The 16783-nt window shown below is 51.3% G+C and overlaps 1 protein-coding gene across 2 annotated transcripts; it reads left to right on the top strand.

Moving 5' to 3' along the window:
• Positions 1-12874: 12874 nt before the first annotated feature.
• Positions 12875-16449, top strand: Irgc (immunity related GTPase cinema). 2 transcript variants are annotated; one of them, XM_029532316.1, is made up of 2 exons: positions 12875-12938; positions 14919-16449. In XM_029532316.1, exon 2 carries the CDS (start codon positions 14975-14977, stop codon positions 16367-16369), a length of 1395 nt encoding a protein of 464 aa, XP_029388176.1. In that variant the 5' UTR covers positions 12875-12938; positions 14919-14974; the 3' UTR covers positions 16370-16449. The 2 variants fall into 2 exon arrangements, with proteins under 2 accessions (XP_029388176.1, XP_021075595.1); XM_021219936.2 differs by having other exon boundaries at positions 12875-13066.
• The last annotated feature ends 334 nt before the right edge of the window (positions 16450-16783 follow it).

The raw sequence follows: 16783 nt of genomic DNA, 5'->3' as shown, positions 1-16783 counted from the left end.
TTCTCCTCTAAACCAGTTCCCAACCCTCCCTGCTTTGCATCTGTTCTTCCCAACAGTATGTGTCCCCAGAGCATTCTGTGCCCTGCCAGAGTGCTCTTAAGAGGAACCACACACACTCAGCACTTCACACATTCAAAAGCAGACCGCCACTGGCACACGTGACAGACTCACACTTCTAGCCCAGCACCCACCGCGAATCTGCACAGCTGCAGGAGTTTTAAGCTCAAACATCCTGAGATGTGAGATTGGAAGTCCAGGCTCTATTTAAGGAAGGAAGAGCTCATGGTTTCTTCCTTTCTCTCTCCCTCTCCCTCCCCCAGTCTCCCTCTCTCTCCTTCCTTTCCTCCCTTCCTCCCTCCCTCTCCCTCTCTCTCTTTCTTTCTTCATTTCCCTACTTGTGTAGGAAGATAGATTTACTAATAGTCTTGTTTGACGTCACCCAAGAACATTCACCATTATTTTTGTCGAAGATAAAGGAACGCTGATTGAAAAAGTGTTTACTAGGATGAAGTTCTGTGCAAGGTAGACCATTTACCCAGAATCCCCCAGTGAGGGGGTTGCCCAGTGGTACAGAGAGACAGAAACAGATTCAGAAGTACTGGGCAGTTATTAAGTGGATTCACCTACCAGAACTGTAGATAGTCTAGACATGGGAAAGGAATTTTACCTGGGCAGAGTAATGTTCTCTCCACTCGGAGATGCAGAATCCGCCTTTGTTAGATGCTATGCAGCAAGGAACACTCTGAAACGCAGAAGACTTTGCACATGCTGGATCAGCAGGCAACGCCCGAACATTCTCACCTTCACATCCTCAAATTCCCAGCTGCCAACAGCTTTACTTTCAAAACTAAGCAGCAGATTAAATTAATTATCACAATGAAGAAAAAAGAGGCAGATGTGGGAGCTTGAAATTTACAATAGGAAAAGGACAAAAGAAGATTGCTAAGAGGAAGCACGGGGGATGTACAAGTTGTGCATATATTGTCCCTATGGATATGGACATAAGGTATTCATACGTACAGTACACATGTCCTGTCCCAGATCCATTCTCAAAAGGACTGAGGGTCAGCAGTAGAGGCCCTGCCTAGAATTCCCCAGTGAGGGGCTGGGGGCGTGGCTCAGTGGTAGAGCCCCTGCCTAGAATTCCCCAGTGAGGGGCTGGGGGTGTGGCTCAGTGGTAGACCCCTGCTTAGGATCCCCCAGTGAGGGGCTGGGGGCGTGGTTCAGTGGTGGAGCCTCTGCCTAGGATCCCCCAGTGAGGCGCTGGGGGCGTGGCTCAGTGGTAGAGCTCTTGGTAAACACACTTAAAACTTTGGGTTCCATCTCTACTTGATGGAAGGGAGCCCCTCTAACCCCCTAATCGCTATATCCTTCTACCTCATTGCCCACTATCCCTACAGCCCAGACACCATCCACCCACTTTCTGTTCCCTTGCTTGGCTGGCTCCTCTAGATGTCTCAAGTAAGTGACACCACACACTATTTGTCCTTTGTGCCTGGTTAAAAGTCACTAAGCTTTGAACAGATAATTATTCATTAACAAATCCGGCAAATATAGCACTGACTGCAGAAGCCTAGGAGAGCTTTCAAGCATGGGAGGAAAGGAGAGGTCCCACTGAGCCTCAGGCCACATTCCTGTCCCATGCTGACTCTCACTCAGTGCCCACTGTCTGGAGACAGTAGTTTCTATCCTCCGGGCAGGGAAGAGTGGTGGTCTGAGCTGGTGAAACATGCTGGCCTTGGCCATACATCAGAGGAACCAGGCAGAGGCAGCTAACGTACATGCCCATCAGAGTGTGCTCCTGTGTGTGTACAAGTTTTTAGGCACCTTGTTACATACCATCAAGCACACGAGTGTTCTTTTTAACAAAGACATTTCATTCTTTTATTTATGGGTCCGAGCATGCCTGTGCGTGCACATGGATGCAGTGCCCAAAGAGGCCAGAAGAGGGCGTCTTATCTCCCGGCGCTGCAGTTATAGGTGGTTATGAGCTGACCAGCACAGATACTGGGAACTGAACTCAGGTCTTCTGCCATAGCAGCTTCTAACCAAAGACTGAGCCATCTCCCCAGACACCCACAAAAGCCCTTTTCTGCAAAGCTAATGTTTGCAAGGGAGAATTTGCAGGGCTGTTTCTCACCGTGCCCATCCCACATACACGATTATTTAGAACTGTCTGTGGGAGGGGGAGGTGGTTCTACACATCCCCTGGGCTCCATGTGAATAGTTATCTACATGTCTGAACAGATAGATTTAGACGCACGTGCTGACAGCAGGTCTCTGGCTTTGTGTGCATTCTCTAGCTGGGTGTGGCTGTGTTTCCAGCAAGATGTGGGGTACTTGGCTGAACTGATGAGCAGCTGTAAGTCTTCAAGATTCTCAGTGATTCCTTTCAGTGACCCATGTAGATTTTGTGCTTCTGTATGCTGATTTTATTATTATTATTATTATTATTATTATTATTATTATTATTTATTTTGGTCTACTCATGTTAACTGGAGTTATCTCGGAAGACGGAACCTCAATTAAAGAAGTGCCTCTAGCCGGGCGTGGTGGCGCACGCCTTTAATCCCAGCACTTGGGAGGCAGAGACAGTGTGAGACATTATCTTGATTGCTAATTGATGTGGAAGGGCTCAGCTCACTGTGTGCAGTGCCAACCCTGGCCTTACTCTGGTGCATTTCCCATTTCTCTAGCCTCAGGGCAAGGGAGCTGTGTCCCTTGGGAACTGGTTCTTGTGTGGCCTCCAGGCCTGTGAGCTGGGGACTTCCATCACAGCCTTCTCCTACAGCACTGGCTTTGGCTTCTGGTTCACCAGCATCACCTGTCACCAAGGCGCTGCCAGGAGCCCACTCCTCTGTCATCAGAAGGTGCCTCGTGGGTGAGCAAAGAGGTGTTGGGGTGTGGGATGTTATTCAACACAATTTATTTATTTTTATTTTATCTGCACCCATATGGCAGCTCACAACTGTCTGTAACTCCAGTTTGAGGGAATCCAACACCTCCACACAGACATAGATGCAAGCGGAACACCACTGCAGAGAAAATAAAAATAAATGATTTACGTTGAAAATATTGCACACCACATCACGTCTTTGCTCACTCACGTGACACCTTCTGGTGAAGCAGAGAGAGAGTGGGAGGCAGAGGCAGGGGGATCTCTGTGAGTTTGAGGCCAGCCTGGTGTACAGAGTGAGTTCCAGGACAGCCAGAGCCCTGTTTCAAAACACAAAATAAAATGTGAAAGAAGAAGAGGAGGAAAGAAAGTATAAACTACATTCACTTTTTCTTGCAAGTTTGCCGTTTATTCTCGACAGTGCATATTGATGTGCACTAACTAGCAACGGCTCTGGTGCTCGGCAGCCACCTGTGACTTCCTGCGCCCACATAGAATAGTGTCATTCAGGAGCACAGCAGGCACTGTGGATGGAACTGCAGGGACTCTAACTGATACTGATGAGAAAATAGGAAGATGGCCCTGTTTAGAAATGTTCAAAAGTATTTATTCCTGGCCATGTGCCAGGCATGGTGCTGCACAGCAATAAATTCTAGCATTGAGAGGTGGAGGCAAGAGGACTGTTAAGTCTGAGGTTCGCCTGAGCTCAAACTATATGTACATGTGTGTGCATTTGCATAAATGTACACAGACATAAGGATTTACATAATCTACAGTTGTGTGAGATTCCTTATTTTCCATTCTGGGGTTAGACCCAAAGGTGTTATGAATGCTAGAGAGGTACTGTACCACTGAGCCACATCCCCAGCCCCTCACTGGGGGATTCTAGGCAGGGGCTCTATCTCAGGATTACAACCTGACTTCTGAGATTGTTTTAGTTTGAATTTTTGGACAGGGTCTTACTCTGCAGGCCTAGCTGGTCCCAGTCTCAGAGGTCCACCCACACATGCCTCCTGAGTGCTGGGATTAAAGGTGTGTGCAACCATGCCTGACCCCCTTCTTGGGTTTTCACATTAGAGAAATAAGAAAACATTTTGCTTTCATGTTGTCTGTCATATCCTCTACAAAGCAGTCACTTGTGTATATTTGAAGGAACAGTTGAGACTGGCCCAGAGGTTAACAGCTAGAAGTCTCCAGTCAGTTCTCAACAAGGACAGGAATACTGTTCATGTGCCAAGTGAGTGTGTGTGTGTGTGAGTGTGTGTGTGAGTGTGTGTGAGTGAGTGAGTGTGTGTGTGTGTGTGTGTGTGTGTGTGTAAGGTATGTACATGTGCAGTCGTGAACCTCTGCCTGGGTATGAGCCCTAATTCCTTCCTCATCCTCCTCATGCTACCTTAAATACTTCTCTACCTGGTTCTGGCTCTTGCAGCCCGTGCAGGGAACTGAGGGTGGCTCAGAGGCACCAGAGCTCCCAGGCTACCTGCTGGCCTGCGGGACACACTGCGCAGTCAATCATCACCCAGGCCGAGGCACCCTTGCGCTGTCCTGAAAAACCTGGCTGTACCTTCTTGGCAATGAGGCCTCTCCTCCCCTTCCTGTTGCTCTCAGGCACTGAGAAGCCTGGCAGCCTCTGGGGAAAAGTCAGGGCGCCAGGCTGGACATCCTTGCTGGGACTATGGCTTCCTTCTGGAAAGCTAAGCCTTCTTTCTTGACCTCACAACCCCAAAGGCTGCCTGTTCCTATGGACACTCTTCTATCTGAGCTGCGAGAAGACCGTGCCCCTCCCCTATTCAGGATGGGTTTTCCCGGAAAAATCCCTCACAGGTAGGTTCCCCAGAGGGTTTGAGTCTTAGCTGGTCTCAGAACCAGTCAGGTTGACATGGTCCGCGTGACTGTTCGGGAGACGGAGAAGAAAGGAAAATACAGACAACACGTCAGCGTCAGCAGGAAGTGCGTGTTACAGAGAACCAGTCCAGCAAAGAGAGAACAAACTGTTGCCAAAGACATGCAGGAATATAGGAGGGGTTTGTTGTTGCTGTTGTTGTTGTTTTCGAGACAGGGTTTCTCTGTGTAGCCCTGACTGTCCTGAAACTCACTCTGTAGACCAGGCTGGCCTCAAACTCACAGAGATCCGCCTGCCTCTGCCTCCCGAGTGCTGGGATTAAAGGCCTGAGCCACCACTGCCTGACTCAGCTTTTAATCTTTTAAAAAGGACCAAAAAAAAAAACCTGTTGGAGGGGGTGCTCAATAAAATCCCGGCTTAGGGTGAGAGAGCCAGTTGGCCAGTCCTGGGTGCACCTCTAAAATAAAACTTGCTTCGATTGGATAATTGTGGAACTGGTCTTGCTCCTCTCTGTCTTCAGGTTTAATTACAGATGATAGATAGATGCTAAATAATAATAATAATAATAATAATAATAATAATAGTAATAATAATACTAGTTCATTCTCTGGTCTTTCAGAATGTCTCCACCTGCCTGCTAGTGGAAGTTTCTCTTGGAATGGGATAAAGGAGGAAGACCAGCAGGAACCAATTCAAAACCATAGGCTTCCCCAGTGCGGAGAGGAAAAATCTATACCACCACAGCTGGCTGGCTCTCTATTTCCATCTGTACCACTTTTTAGCCTCTCATGACAGGCCCCAAGTATCAGTTCCCCCGGTGTGGGCCTCGAGAGACCGCAATGTGGACATCCTTAAGTTCTCTTGGTTGTCACCCTGTCGTGGGAGTTGTGCAATGTTCCACTTTCTGCTTTTGGTGGGGACTCATGCAATTTCCTTTTATCTTCCTCCCTCGAGGGTAGATTTGGCAATGAACATCCTGATTACAGGACGAGGATTAAGGTCTGTTCCGTTTTTTGCATATCACAAAAAAATTTACAATAAGCTTAAAAGCTTGGATGACATGTTCCTCCTGTTCATTGAAAGAAAGAAAAAAATCCTAGCTGGGTGTGGTGGAACACACCTATCCTTTTGGGAGGTGGAAGCAGGGGGATCAGGGAGAGAAAGAAGAAAAAAGAAAGAAAGGAAAGAGGGAAGGAGGGAGTGTGGGCAGGAGTTAGGGATGGGGCCGAGGAAGCCCTAAAAATGTACCACAGATCTGGGGGGATGGCTCAGTGGTCGAGTGGCTGCTGCTCGCCCTGCATCCACGCAGAGCGTACAACCACCTGTAACTTCTGCTCCAGAGGACACCACGCCCTCTTTTGACCTCCCGTAGCATTGCACATAGGCCGCGTTCAGCTGCTGCCCCCTAGTGGCTGGGGTGCGCTAGTTGACTTTGGCTCATCTGGCAGGGGCTGTCCCTAGCCCTGGAGGGTAGCTGATCTCTTTCCCAGCATGCCACGGCGCCGGGAAAGAGGATATGGACCCAGTCCCTCTCACAGTCTAGCACTGAAGTCCCAGAATCCTACTGATGACAGCAACTCCCAAGGACAGCTCAGAATTTACTCCATGGCTCCTGGGAAGCGTGGAATTCACCTCTGGGGAGAAGGAAACCGCATATGGCGACTACAAAAGGGCAGCCATCTTGTGGCTTCCAAATCCTGTCACTTTCTCCTTTTTTTCTCTTTTCTCATTACTACTTGAACTCATCTTAATTATTTTCATTATCTATATCTTTTAAAAATATAAGGGCTGGGACTGGAGAGATGGATCAGCGGTTAAGAGCACCGACTGCTCTTCCAGAGGTCCTGAGTTCAAATCCCAGCAACCACATGGTGACTCACAACCATCTGTAATGAGATCTGACGCCCTCTTCTGGTGTGTCTATATATATATATATATATATATATATATATAGTACTTAGATATAATAAATGAAATAAAATAAGATCATTCATATGTGTATATATGTGTGTATATATGTATATGTATGTATATATGTATACACACACATAATATATATACACACATACACACACACACACACATATATATGCTAGAGAGATGGTGCAGAGGTTAAAAGCCCTGGCTGTTGTTCAAGAGGACCTGAGTTCAATTCCCAGCACCTAGATGGCAGCTCACAACTGTCTGTAACTCCAGTTCCAGGGGGGTCTTAAACATTCACACAGACATATATGCAGGCAAAACAACAATACATACAAAAATAAAATAATTAATGAAAATATAAGCTCCACAAAACAAGGGTCAACCTGGGCTCCATAGTGAGTTTCAAGGTTGTCTGAGATGTAGAGTCCTATCCACTGCTGTGTTTGAGCCTTATGGGGGCCATAAGGCAGCCAGTGTTCGAATGAACAAGAGAAACCCCGGAGGCTGATTTCACACACACACACACACACACACACACACACACACACACACACACACCTGTAATTCCAGCACCCAGAAGGTGCCAGCGAGAGGAAGAATGTCCAAGGTCATCTTCAGCTACATGGTTCAAGGTCAGCCTGGCCTACAAGAGATCTTGTCAAAAGAGAGAGAGAGAGAGAGAGAGAGAGAGAGAGAGAGAGAGAGAGAGAGAGAGAGAGAGAGAGAGAGAGAGAGAAAGTGGGGAGGGAGGGAACCAGACAAACAGAAGAATAAAAACACGATCTAGTCAGTGAACCCCTGGGATGGGTCCAGCCTGGCGGGGCTGGGCTGCTGGGAATGCCGAGACCCGAAGGCACAGCACAAAGGTGAGTTTCAGGAAGCGCTGGGTTTTGTTTTCTTTTACTTCAGTGTGTGTGTGTTTGTGTTTAACGTGTGTGTGTGTGTGTGTGTGTGTGTTGTATATGTGTCTGTGTGTGGAGTGTGTATGAGTAGTGTGCTTGTGTGTTGTAGGTGTGTGTGTGGGTTGTGTATGTGGGTTGTAGGTGTGTGGGGGTTATGTATGTGTGTTGTAGGTGTGTGTGGGTTGTGTATGTGTGTTGTAGGGGTGTGTGTGTTGTGTATGTGTGTGGTAGGTGTGTGTGTGTGTTGTGTATGTGTGGGTCTGTGGAGTATTGGTCCCTGGGGCTTCACCTTAGCCTTCCCGCTGTTTGGCAGCGCCTTTATCTGCTGGGCGATCTCACCCTATCATCATTTACTCTGCTTGGTTTCTTTTTCTCTGTATAGCCCTAGCTGGCCCAGGGAGACCAGGCTGGCCTCGCACTCAGAGATCCGCCTGCCTCTGCCTCTTGAGCGCTGGGGTTAAAGGCGTGCACCACCACTGCCCTGGCAGATCCAGGTGCTGTTGTTTCTTGGTACAAGATCTTACTGGGTAGCTCAGGCTGGCCTCGAATTTAGTCCTCCCATGTCTGCCTCCCGAGTGCTGGCATAACTGGCGACAGGCACCACTCTATTTTTGTGAGTATAGAACTGATGTGTGATAAGGATCTGTGCTTTCTAAAAAAGTTCCCAAGAGCTCTCTCAGCTGTCCCAGAATAAACATCTTAAGTGATAAGGAAATGTCATGTTGTGGTTTTATTGGCAGCATCATTTTTTTCTTTGTTAGCAGGATCAAAAAAGATGTGTCCGACAGCCACCGGCATCTTAGGTTTGATTACATTCAGAAGGAAGGGAAGAGTGAGTGCAGAGAGCTCATTCATCTCTGCCATCTCTGCTGGACTTGATTCTGCCGCCTCCCCGCCCCCTCTTCCCCCTCTCCCTCCTCCCCCCTCCTTCCTCTGCCTCCTCCTCCTCCTCTTCTTCCTTCTCCTCTTCCCCTTCTGCCTCTTCTTTTTTCTCTTCCTCCCCTGCCCCCCCTCCTCTGCCTTCTCCTTCTCTTCCTCCCCTGCCACCCCCACCCATTTTACTTCCTTCACTCTCTCTGGCGCTGAGGACGGGACCCAGAGCCTCCTGTAGGCCAAGCATGCCCTCTAATGCTGAGCTCTTTTTTTTTTTTTTTTTTAGATTTATTTATTTATTATATGTAAGTACACTGAAGCTGTCTTCAGACACTCCAGAAGAGGGCGTCAGATCTTGTTCCGGATGGTTATGAACCACCATGTGGTTGCTGGGATTTGAACTCCGGACCTTCGGAAGAGCAGTCGGGTGCTCTTACCCACTGAGCCATCTCACCAGCCCTAATGCTGAGCTCTTAAAACGCTAAACTAAATAGAAAAGGTTTAACTGCGGGCTGGGGAGATGACCAAGTGGGTAAGAGTCCTTGCTATGCAAGCATGGGGAGGGAATTCAGATCTCAGCATCCATGTAAAAGCTGGGCATCTCCCCCTGTGCTCGCTCCCCAGTGAGCCCAAGGATCCTCCTGCCTCCACCTTCCAAATGCTTGGATGGCAGCTGTGAGCATCAGGCTGACCTTGTTTGCATGCCTTTTCTCTTTTAAAAACTTTGTGTGTGTGTGTGTGTGTGTGAGTGTGTGTGTGTGAGTGTGTGTGTGAGTGTGTGTGTGAGTGTGTGAGAGTGTGTGTGAGTGTGTGTGTGTGTGTGTGTGGCCAAGGTGCACATGTGCCAGTCAGAGAACAGGCTGTCAGAATCGGTTTTCTTCATTGACCATATGGGTCCTAGGGATCAAATCCGGGTTACCAGCCTTGTCCGAAAGCTCCTTTATCAGACACTACCCACCCCCACCCTCATGGGGTTTCTCTGGGTAGCCCTGGCTGTCCTGAAACTTGCTCTGTAGACCAGGCTGGCCCCAGACTCATAGATATCCACCTGCCTCTGCTTCCTGAGTGCTGCAATTAAAGGGGTGCACCACCACCGCCTAGCTCATTAATGTTCTTTTCAAGGCAAACAGAACTGGTTGAGTTTATTATTTTTATTTTTTTTAAAGGTTTATTTATTTAATGTGTACGAGTACATTGTAGCTGTCTTCAGACACACCAGAAAAGGGCACTGGATCTCATGACAGTTGGTTGTGAGCCACCATCTGGTTGCTGGGACTTGAACTCAGGACCTCTGGAAGAGCAGTCCGTGCTCTTAACTGCTGAGCCATCTCACTGGCCCAAGTTAATTCTCTATGGCTAATCGATTTAATTTTATTGAATTATACTGATAAAGACATAAAATAATAAAAATACCTTTAAAGTTATTTTATGTGTATGAGTGTTTTGCCTGCATATATGCATGTGCTCTGTGTGTGGGCATGGTGTTCATGGAGGTCAGAAGGGGGTGCAGATTCCCTGGAACTGGAGATACAGACACTGGCGGGCTGCCACATGGGTGCTGGCAACCGACCCTGGGTTCTTGGCAGGAGCAGCTAGTGCTTGGAGCCATCTCTCAGCCCCACGGCTTACGTCTGCAGATCTGTTTGATGACGCTGTGTTGCTGGTCTTTCAGTCCCTCCTCGCTCCCCCACCCGGGTGTGGGCGTTCGTTGCACGTGTCTGAGAGTTTGGGGAAGGAGCCTTGGGGACGTGCCACAGTCTGCTCAGTGCTGAGGAATGTCTGAGGTTATTTTTGACTCCGTTTCGTCGGTTTGCTAGTCAGCAGGATCCCATCGAGCCTGCAGCTGCTGCCCGAGGCTTGGAAAGGTTGGACTCAGTGGGCAGCAGCCATTCCTTCCCTAGATCTAGGCAATAATCTGCCCCCAGCTCTGGGGTATCCTCCCATGGCCAGAATGAGCCTTCGAGTTTTAGAAGCCTGAGGTTCATCCTAGAAAACAGATAGGAGAAAGAACACCCTTGGATCCTGGCTGAGGGAGGCTATGAGGGAGGCAGTACGGACAGGCAGGTGCCCATGGACCAGACGGTAGAGAAGCGGCAGCTAAGAGCAGGGTCCTGAGAGCAGCTGCAGTCCCCAGACGCCATGACTGGGTGCTTTGACTCTTACTAGTGAGAGTCTCAGCCTCATGTGTGTGTGTGTGTGTGTGTGTGTGTGTCTGTCTGTCTGTCTGTCTGTCTGTCTGTCTGTCTGTCTGTCTGTCGTATTAGAAAGTGAACCTAGGGGTCTGCATGCATTGGGCAAGTATGATAGTATTGAAGTACATCTCAGACCTTGTCTTTAATGTTGAATTATTGATTTTTTTTTTTTTTGAGGTAGGGTCTCACGTTAGCTCAGCCTGACCTTACCCTGTAGCTGAGGCTGGCTTTGGATTCACCGCTATCCTCTTAATTAACTCTGTGTGTCTGCATGCCTGGACCCTACACATGAGCCACAGTCATGAGAGTGAGATCGTTGGCTTACTATTTTGAAACAGGTGTCAGCAAGTTGCCCCAGGATGACCTTGAATTCACTCAGCAGCAGGCTTGGAACTGGTGATCCTCCTGCCTCAGCTTCTCAAGTAGCCTGACTGGCAGACCTGTGACACCTAGGGTAGACCTTTCCCTCCTCTCCTTTCTGTTCTCTACAAAGCACTGGGGATGGAACCCAGGGCTTGTGCACACTAGGCAAGCACTCAGCCACCGAGACCCCCTGATTCCTGTCTTTTATCCCCACTTCTTGGCTCACAGGGCTCTAGATTTGCGCCTGTCCATCCTCTATCTGCAGCCCCAGAGCACCCGTCGTCCATTCCGTTTCGCCTTCCCTGTTTCTCTCCTTGAGTTCTCTATTCCCTCCAGCCTCGCCCCACCCCTCGACTCTGCACATCAGCTGGGTGGCATCTCTCTACTTCCTCCCAGCTTGTTTTTGAGACAGGGCCCCTGTGAGGGCCAGGCTGCCCTCGAACTTGCCAAGTAACCGGGGGATAATTTACAACTCCGTATCCTCCCTCCCACCTCCACCTCTCAAGGGCCGGCGGTTACAGCTGTGCACCGCCACAAATGACTCATGTCTCCTTTCATTTCCCTCTCCATAACCTGCATGTGCTGCTTCACAGGGTAAGGAGGGAACAGGAGACAGAATGAAGGAAGGCAGGAGAGACCCTTGGCCACTGAGCAAAGACTGACAGATGGGCGGGGAAGGGAGGAAGAAGGCAAGACTCAGTGCTCTGTCCTGTGGCTGCCACCCAGGGCCACTATGGTCTGCGGTTGGTACAGATGAGACCCTGTGTCAAGCTTTGTGGTGTGTGTGTGTGTGTGTGTGTGTGTGTGTGTGTGTGTGTGTAAGCCAGAGGACAACCTCCTGCATCATCCGCCTGCCTCCTTTGGGACAAGGACCTCTCCTTGGTTGGCAGCACTGAGCAGGTGAGACACCCTGGCCAGGGCCCAGTGACTCTGTCTCCAGAGCTGCGGTTACCAGTGCCTGGGCTCTGAGAATGGAACCTGCATCCTTGTGCTTGTAAGGCAAATACTACAGACTAAGCCATTCTCTCTCCCTCTACCTCCCCATTGCCAAACCTGTGTGTGTGTGTGTGTGTGTGTGTGTGTGTGTGTGTGTGTGTGGTCTCTCATAGCCCATATTGGTCTCCAATAAGCTGTGTGGGGGAGGCTGTCCTTGAACTTGGGATCTATTGCTGAGGCTCTGGGATCACAGGCATGAGCCGCCAGGCCTAGAAATTGGTCCCTTCCCTCCTGCTGCCCCTTTCCTCCTGCCCCAGCCAGTGCTAGCCAAGCTAATAGCTATCCCACCCCATCCTCATACTCCAGAGTACCTGGGACACCTTAGGGGTACACAGAGGAGTGGATAATGAAGGTTGACAAGCAGCCTGCTGAAGAGTCCCTGGGCTGTAGTGTGGAGCAGTGGGCAGGCCAGGGGCTTAGATGTCCAAGTTGTTCACTTAGGACTTTGTCTCAGGGGTGACAGGGCCCAGAGAGTTTCTGTTTTTGATTTAGGGTGTGTTTGGTTTGGTTTTTGTTTTGTTTAAGGTTTCATGAAATCCAGTCTGGCCTCAAAACTTGCTATCTAGACAGGGAAGGCCTTGGCCTTGAATCCTCTGGCTGTTTGCCACCACACTAGGTGTGTTTGCTCTTTATCCACGGGCTACATTCTCATCCCATGGGGGCCGGGGAGGGGTTGTTTGAGCAAGTCTGTTAGGAAAGACACTTGTGGGGGCCCTCAGGGCCTATAGTGGCTCTCGGTGTGTCTGGGGTTGAGGGGGGGGTCTCTGCTCCCTGGGGCCCCGCCCTCTGACATCATGATCTCATTATTACATGGAACCCAGCTGACCAATGGGCTGGGGCTCACTGTTATAATGGGTCCTAGCAACAGGTTGTGATCTTGGGCTAACTAACCGGGGAGGAGACCCCACCAGCTGGGAGAGTGTGAGGGGAAAGGGGGAGCCTGCAGGCAGGTGAGTCCCTGAGGGGCCAGGCTCTCCAGCTGGGCCCCGAGGGTCTGTGCACAGAGACCCCATCCTCACCTGCCACCTCTTACTGTTCTGCCTCTAGCTGCTGGGTCCTGTCTCAGGTCACATCTGAGGTAGGTTAGGGACAGGGCCTGGGAGGGGGCAGCTGGGGCCGGGGATACAGGAGGGCCAAGGAGAAGGGGAACGTGGCAGAGGGGTGAGGGGTAAAAGAGCGGAGGGGCCTGGGCTAGAGTTCTGACTGAGTCGGGAGATAGTGTGTTATCTGAGCTGGGTTTCCCTGCCAGACGAAGTGGAACCCTAATTCCAAGGAGGTCTCTCTGTTAGCAAGAGACTTCATTATTTGGAGGGCTTTTTTGGGGGTGGGTGGGTTCCTGTTTGAGACAGGCCTCACTCTGTAGCCCAGGCTGGCCTTAGACTCATGATCTCCCTGACTCGGCCTCCTAAGTGCTAGGATTACAGGCATGTACCACCGTGTCTGGATGAGGTAATGGCCCACAGGGTGCACGATTGAGAACCTCTGGAATCCCAGGGTGACAGGAGATATGAGGAGTGACAAGGCCCAGGAGATGATAGTGGGCCCGTCAAGGCCAGCCAAGGCCAGGCTGGGGGGGGGGGCAGGCAGTTGAATGGGAGCCTATGGGCTGAATTAAGAGTATCTTCACTGTTGACTGGAGGGGGCAACACAATCAGGACTAATATGGGCCCAAGAGACCTTTGAGGGCGGTTCAGAGGAAAGTAGTCAGGGCTCAGGAGGACAGAGGTCCAAGTCACAAGCCCAGCCAGGCACAGGTTCACTCCTGTACTCAGGAGACTTGAGATGAGCTAGAGGCTAGCCTGGGCTACATAACCAAAATCTGTCTTAAAAAAAAGGTCATAGACTACAGATATTAATCACAATACTGGATGCTAACAAAAGCTCCTGCTGTATGCCTGACATTCTCTTACTGTTTACCAATGGGAGACTCACTGGAGACCGTCCCAGCCAAGTCTCACAGATGAGGAAGGCCACTATGTGGCAGAGGGTGACCACAGCCGTTGAAAAGTAGCCACTTACCAGCTTAGCCTGAGCCACATGCCAGTCCCAGTTACCCAGTATGGGAGGCCTGACCACAGTAAGACTGTGGATGGCTCTGGTTCAAATATTTAGACGACTCAGGTGGGCTCGGTGGTTGTGATGCCAGAGGACCACAGTGATTCTAGGCCAGCCTGGGCTACAAAGTAAGTTCTGGGACAGCCTGGGCTACAAAGTGAGAGACCCTGTCTGAACCCAGATAGTGTAAGGAATCATCCATCAGGTTTCATCTCAACAGGCCAGCCTCACTCCTGGGCAAAGGACGCACATGCCTCACGAAGTTGTTCCCTTCCTAGGTTACTCCACAGAACTCCCTTCAGTGTCTTAGTAGGCTGTTTGGTTCTTATGGCCCCAGGTCCCAGGGCAAGACAGTGGCTAGGTGGAAAGTGACCCTGGGCCTTGGATACTCCAAAGTTTCTTAAGTCATGCTGATGTGCCTGGGTTCTTGTTTAGGGACAGGGTTGCATGGAGCCCAGGAGAGCCTTGAACTCTACTTATATAGCTGAGCGTACCCTTCAGAACGATCCTACCTCCGGCTCCCAAGTGTGGAAATTCAGGTGGGAGACTTCTGACTGTGGTTGTTGGTTTTTTTGAGACAGACGCTCACTAGGAAGCCCTGGCTAGCCCCAAACTCAGAGTCAAGCCTCTAAGTAGTGAGATCAAAACTATGTGCCACCACACCTGGGCATTGTGAGACCATCTCACTGTCCTGGGACTCATGGTGATCCTCCAGTCTCAGGCTCCCCAGTGCTGAAGTACAGGTGAGAACCAGGGTAACACCCCCCCCCCCGTTCTTGTAGAAGAGAGTTGGAAACGGTCTAGTGAGAACTTTGGCCTCCCCGACATCTGATCAAGAGCGTGAGTGATATGTGAATGTCTTCTTTCTCCTGCAGCCACTGAGGAGTCACATCCTGTGACTGTCCCCCATCTTCCTGCCCAGCTCTGAACCATGGCAACTTCCAGGTTGCCCGCGGTGCCTGAGGAGGAGACGACCATCCTTATGGCCAAGGAAGAGCTGGAGGCCCTGCGCACTGCTTTTGAGTCTGGCGATATCCCTCAGGCCGCCTCTCGCCTTCGGGAGCTACTGGCCAACTCAGAGACCACCCGGCTGGAAGTGGGCGTCACGGGCGAGTCGGGAGCCGGCAAGTCCTCCCTCATCAATGCCCTGCGCGGCCTGGGGGCCGAGGATCCTGGCGCAGCTCTCACTGGGGTCGTGGAGACCACCATGCAGCCTTCGCCCTACCCGCACCCGCAGTTTCCCGATGTGACCCTGTGGGACCTGCCGGGGGCCGGTTCTCCAGGCTGCTCAGCAGACAAGTATCTGAAGCAGGTGGATTTCGGCCGCTATGACTTCTTCTTGCTCGTCTCCCCCCGTCGCTGTGGCGCTGTGGAGTCCCGCCTGGCTTCCGAGATCCTGCGCCAGGGGAAGAAGTTCTACTTTGTGCGCACCAAGGTGGACGAGGATCTGGCGGCCACCCGCAGCCAGAGGCCCTCGGGCTTCAGCGAGGCCGCGGTTCTCCAGGAGATCCGGGATCACTGCGCGGAGCGGCTGCGGGCAGCGGGCGTGAATGATCCCCGCATCTTCCTGGTGTCCAACCTGTCGCCAACCCGTTATGACTTCCCGATGCTCATGACCACCTGGGAGCACGACCTGCCCGCCCACCGTCGCCACGCCGGTCTGCTGTCCCTGCCTGACATCTCGCTGGAGGCTCTGCAGAAGAAGAAGGACATGCTACAAGAGCAGGTGCTTAAGACTGCCTTGGTATCTGGTGTCATCCAGGCCCTGCCGGTCCCCGGACTGGCAGCCGCCTACGACGACGCCTTGCTTATCCGCTCACTGCGGGGCTACCACCGCAGCTTTGGCCTAGACGACGACTCGCTGGCCAAGCTGGCCGAGCAGGTGGGCAAGCAGGCAGGGGACCTGCGCTCCGTCATCCGCTCCCCTCTGGCCAACGAGGTCTCACCAGAGACTGTCCTGAGACTCTACTCGCAGTCCTCAGATGGTGCCATGCGGGTGGCCCGTGCCTTTGAAAGGGGCATCCCTGTGTTCGGCACGCTAGTGGCCGGGGGTATCAGCTTCGGCACGGTCTACACCATGCTCCAGGGCTGTCTCAATGAGATGGCTGAGGACGCCCAACGCGTCCGCATCAAGGCTCTGGAGGAAGATGAGCCCCAGGGGGGCGAGGTGAGCTTGGAGGCGGCTGGTGACAATTTAGTGGAAAAGCGGAGTACTGGGGAAGGAACCAGCGAGGAAGCCCCGCTGTCCACCCGCAGGAAGCTCGGCCTCCTCCTCAAGTACATTCTTGACAGCTGGAAGAGGCGCGACTTGTCAGAAGACAAATAAAAAGCGCAGCCCTGCCCCTCCTCCCCACCTCTGCATCACCCACCAGCCAAGCCCTTTAAAAAAAACCAACATCAACCAAACAGGGCTACTGTGATCAAAGGGAGAGCCGCGGTTGCTGCACCCGTGGTGTGCTGCGCACATGGTGTGGGGCAGGGGAGTCGGCAAGGGTGGGTGTGGGTGTAGAGGGTGTTACAGAGGGACACAGACAGGCCTGGGTCTAGGGGTACTTGACCCCGAGGAGAGGGAGGCTGAGGGGTGGGTGGACAGGGTGACCAGGGCTCCTCAGTGGTCTCTCTCCCTGCTCCCCATGAGGCCAAGGTGAGAACTGTCAACTGCCTGGGAGGTGCTCTGTGTGTGTGTGTGTGTGTGTGTGTGTAAGAGAGAGAGAGAGAGAGAGAGAGAGAGAGAGAGAGA

The sequence above is a fragment of the Mus pahari genome, chromosome 19 (genome assembly GCF_900095145.1).
Source record: "Mus pahari chromosome 19, PAHARI_EIJ_v1.1, whole genome shotgun sequence".
Lineage (NCBI taxonomy): Eukaryota > Metazoa > Chordata > Mammalia > Rodentia > Muridae > Mus > Mus pahari.
The sequence above is the reverse complement of the archived record's forward strand: the minus strand, read 5'-3'. Positions and strand labels throughout refer to the sequence as shown.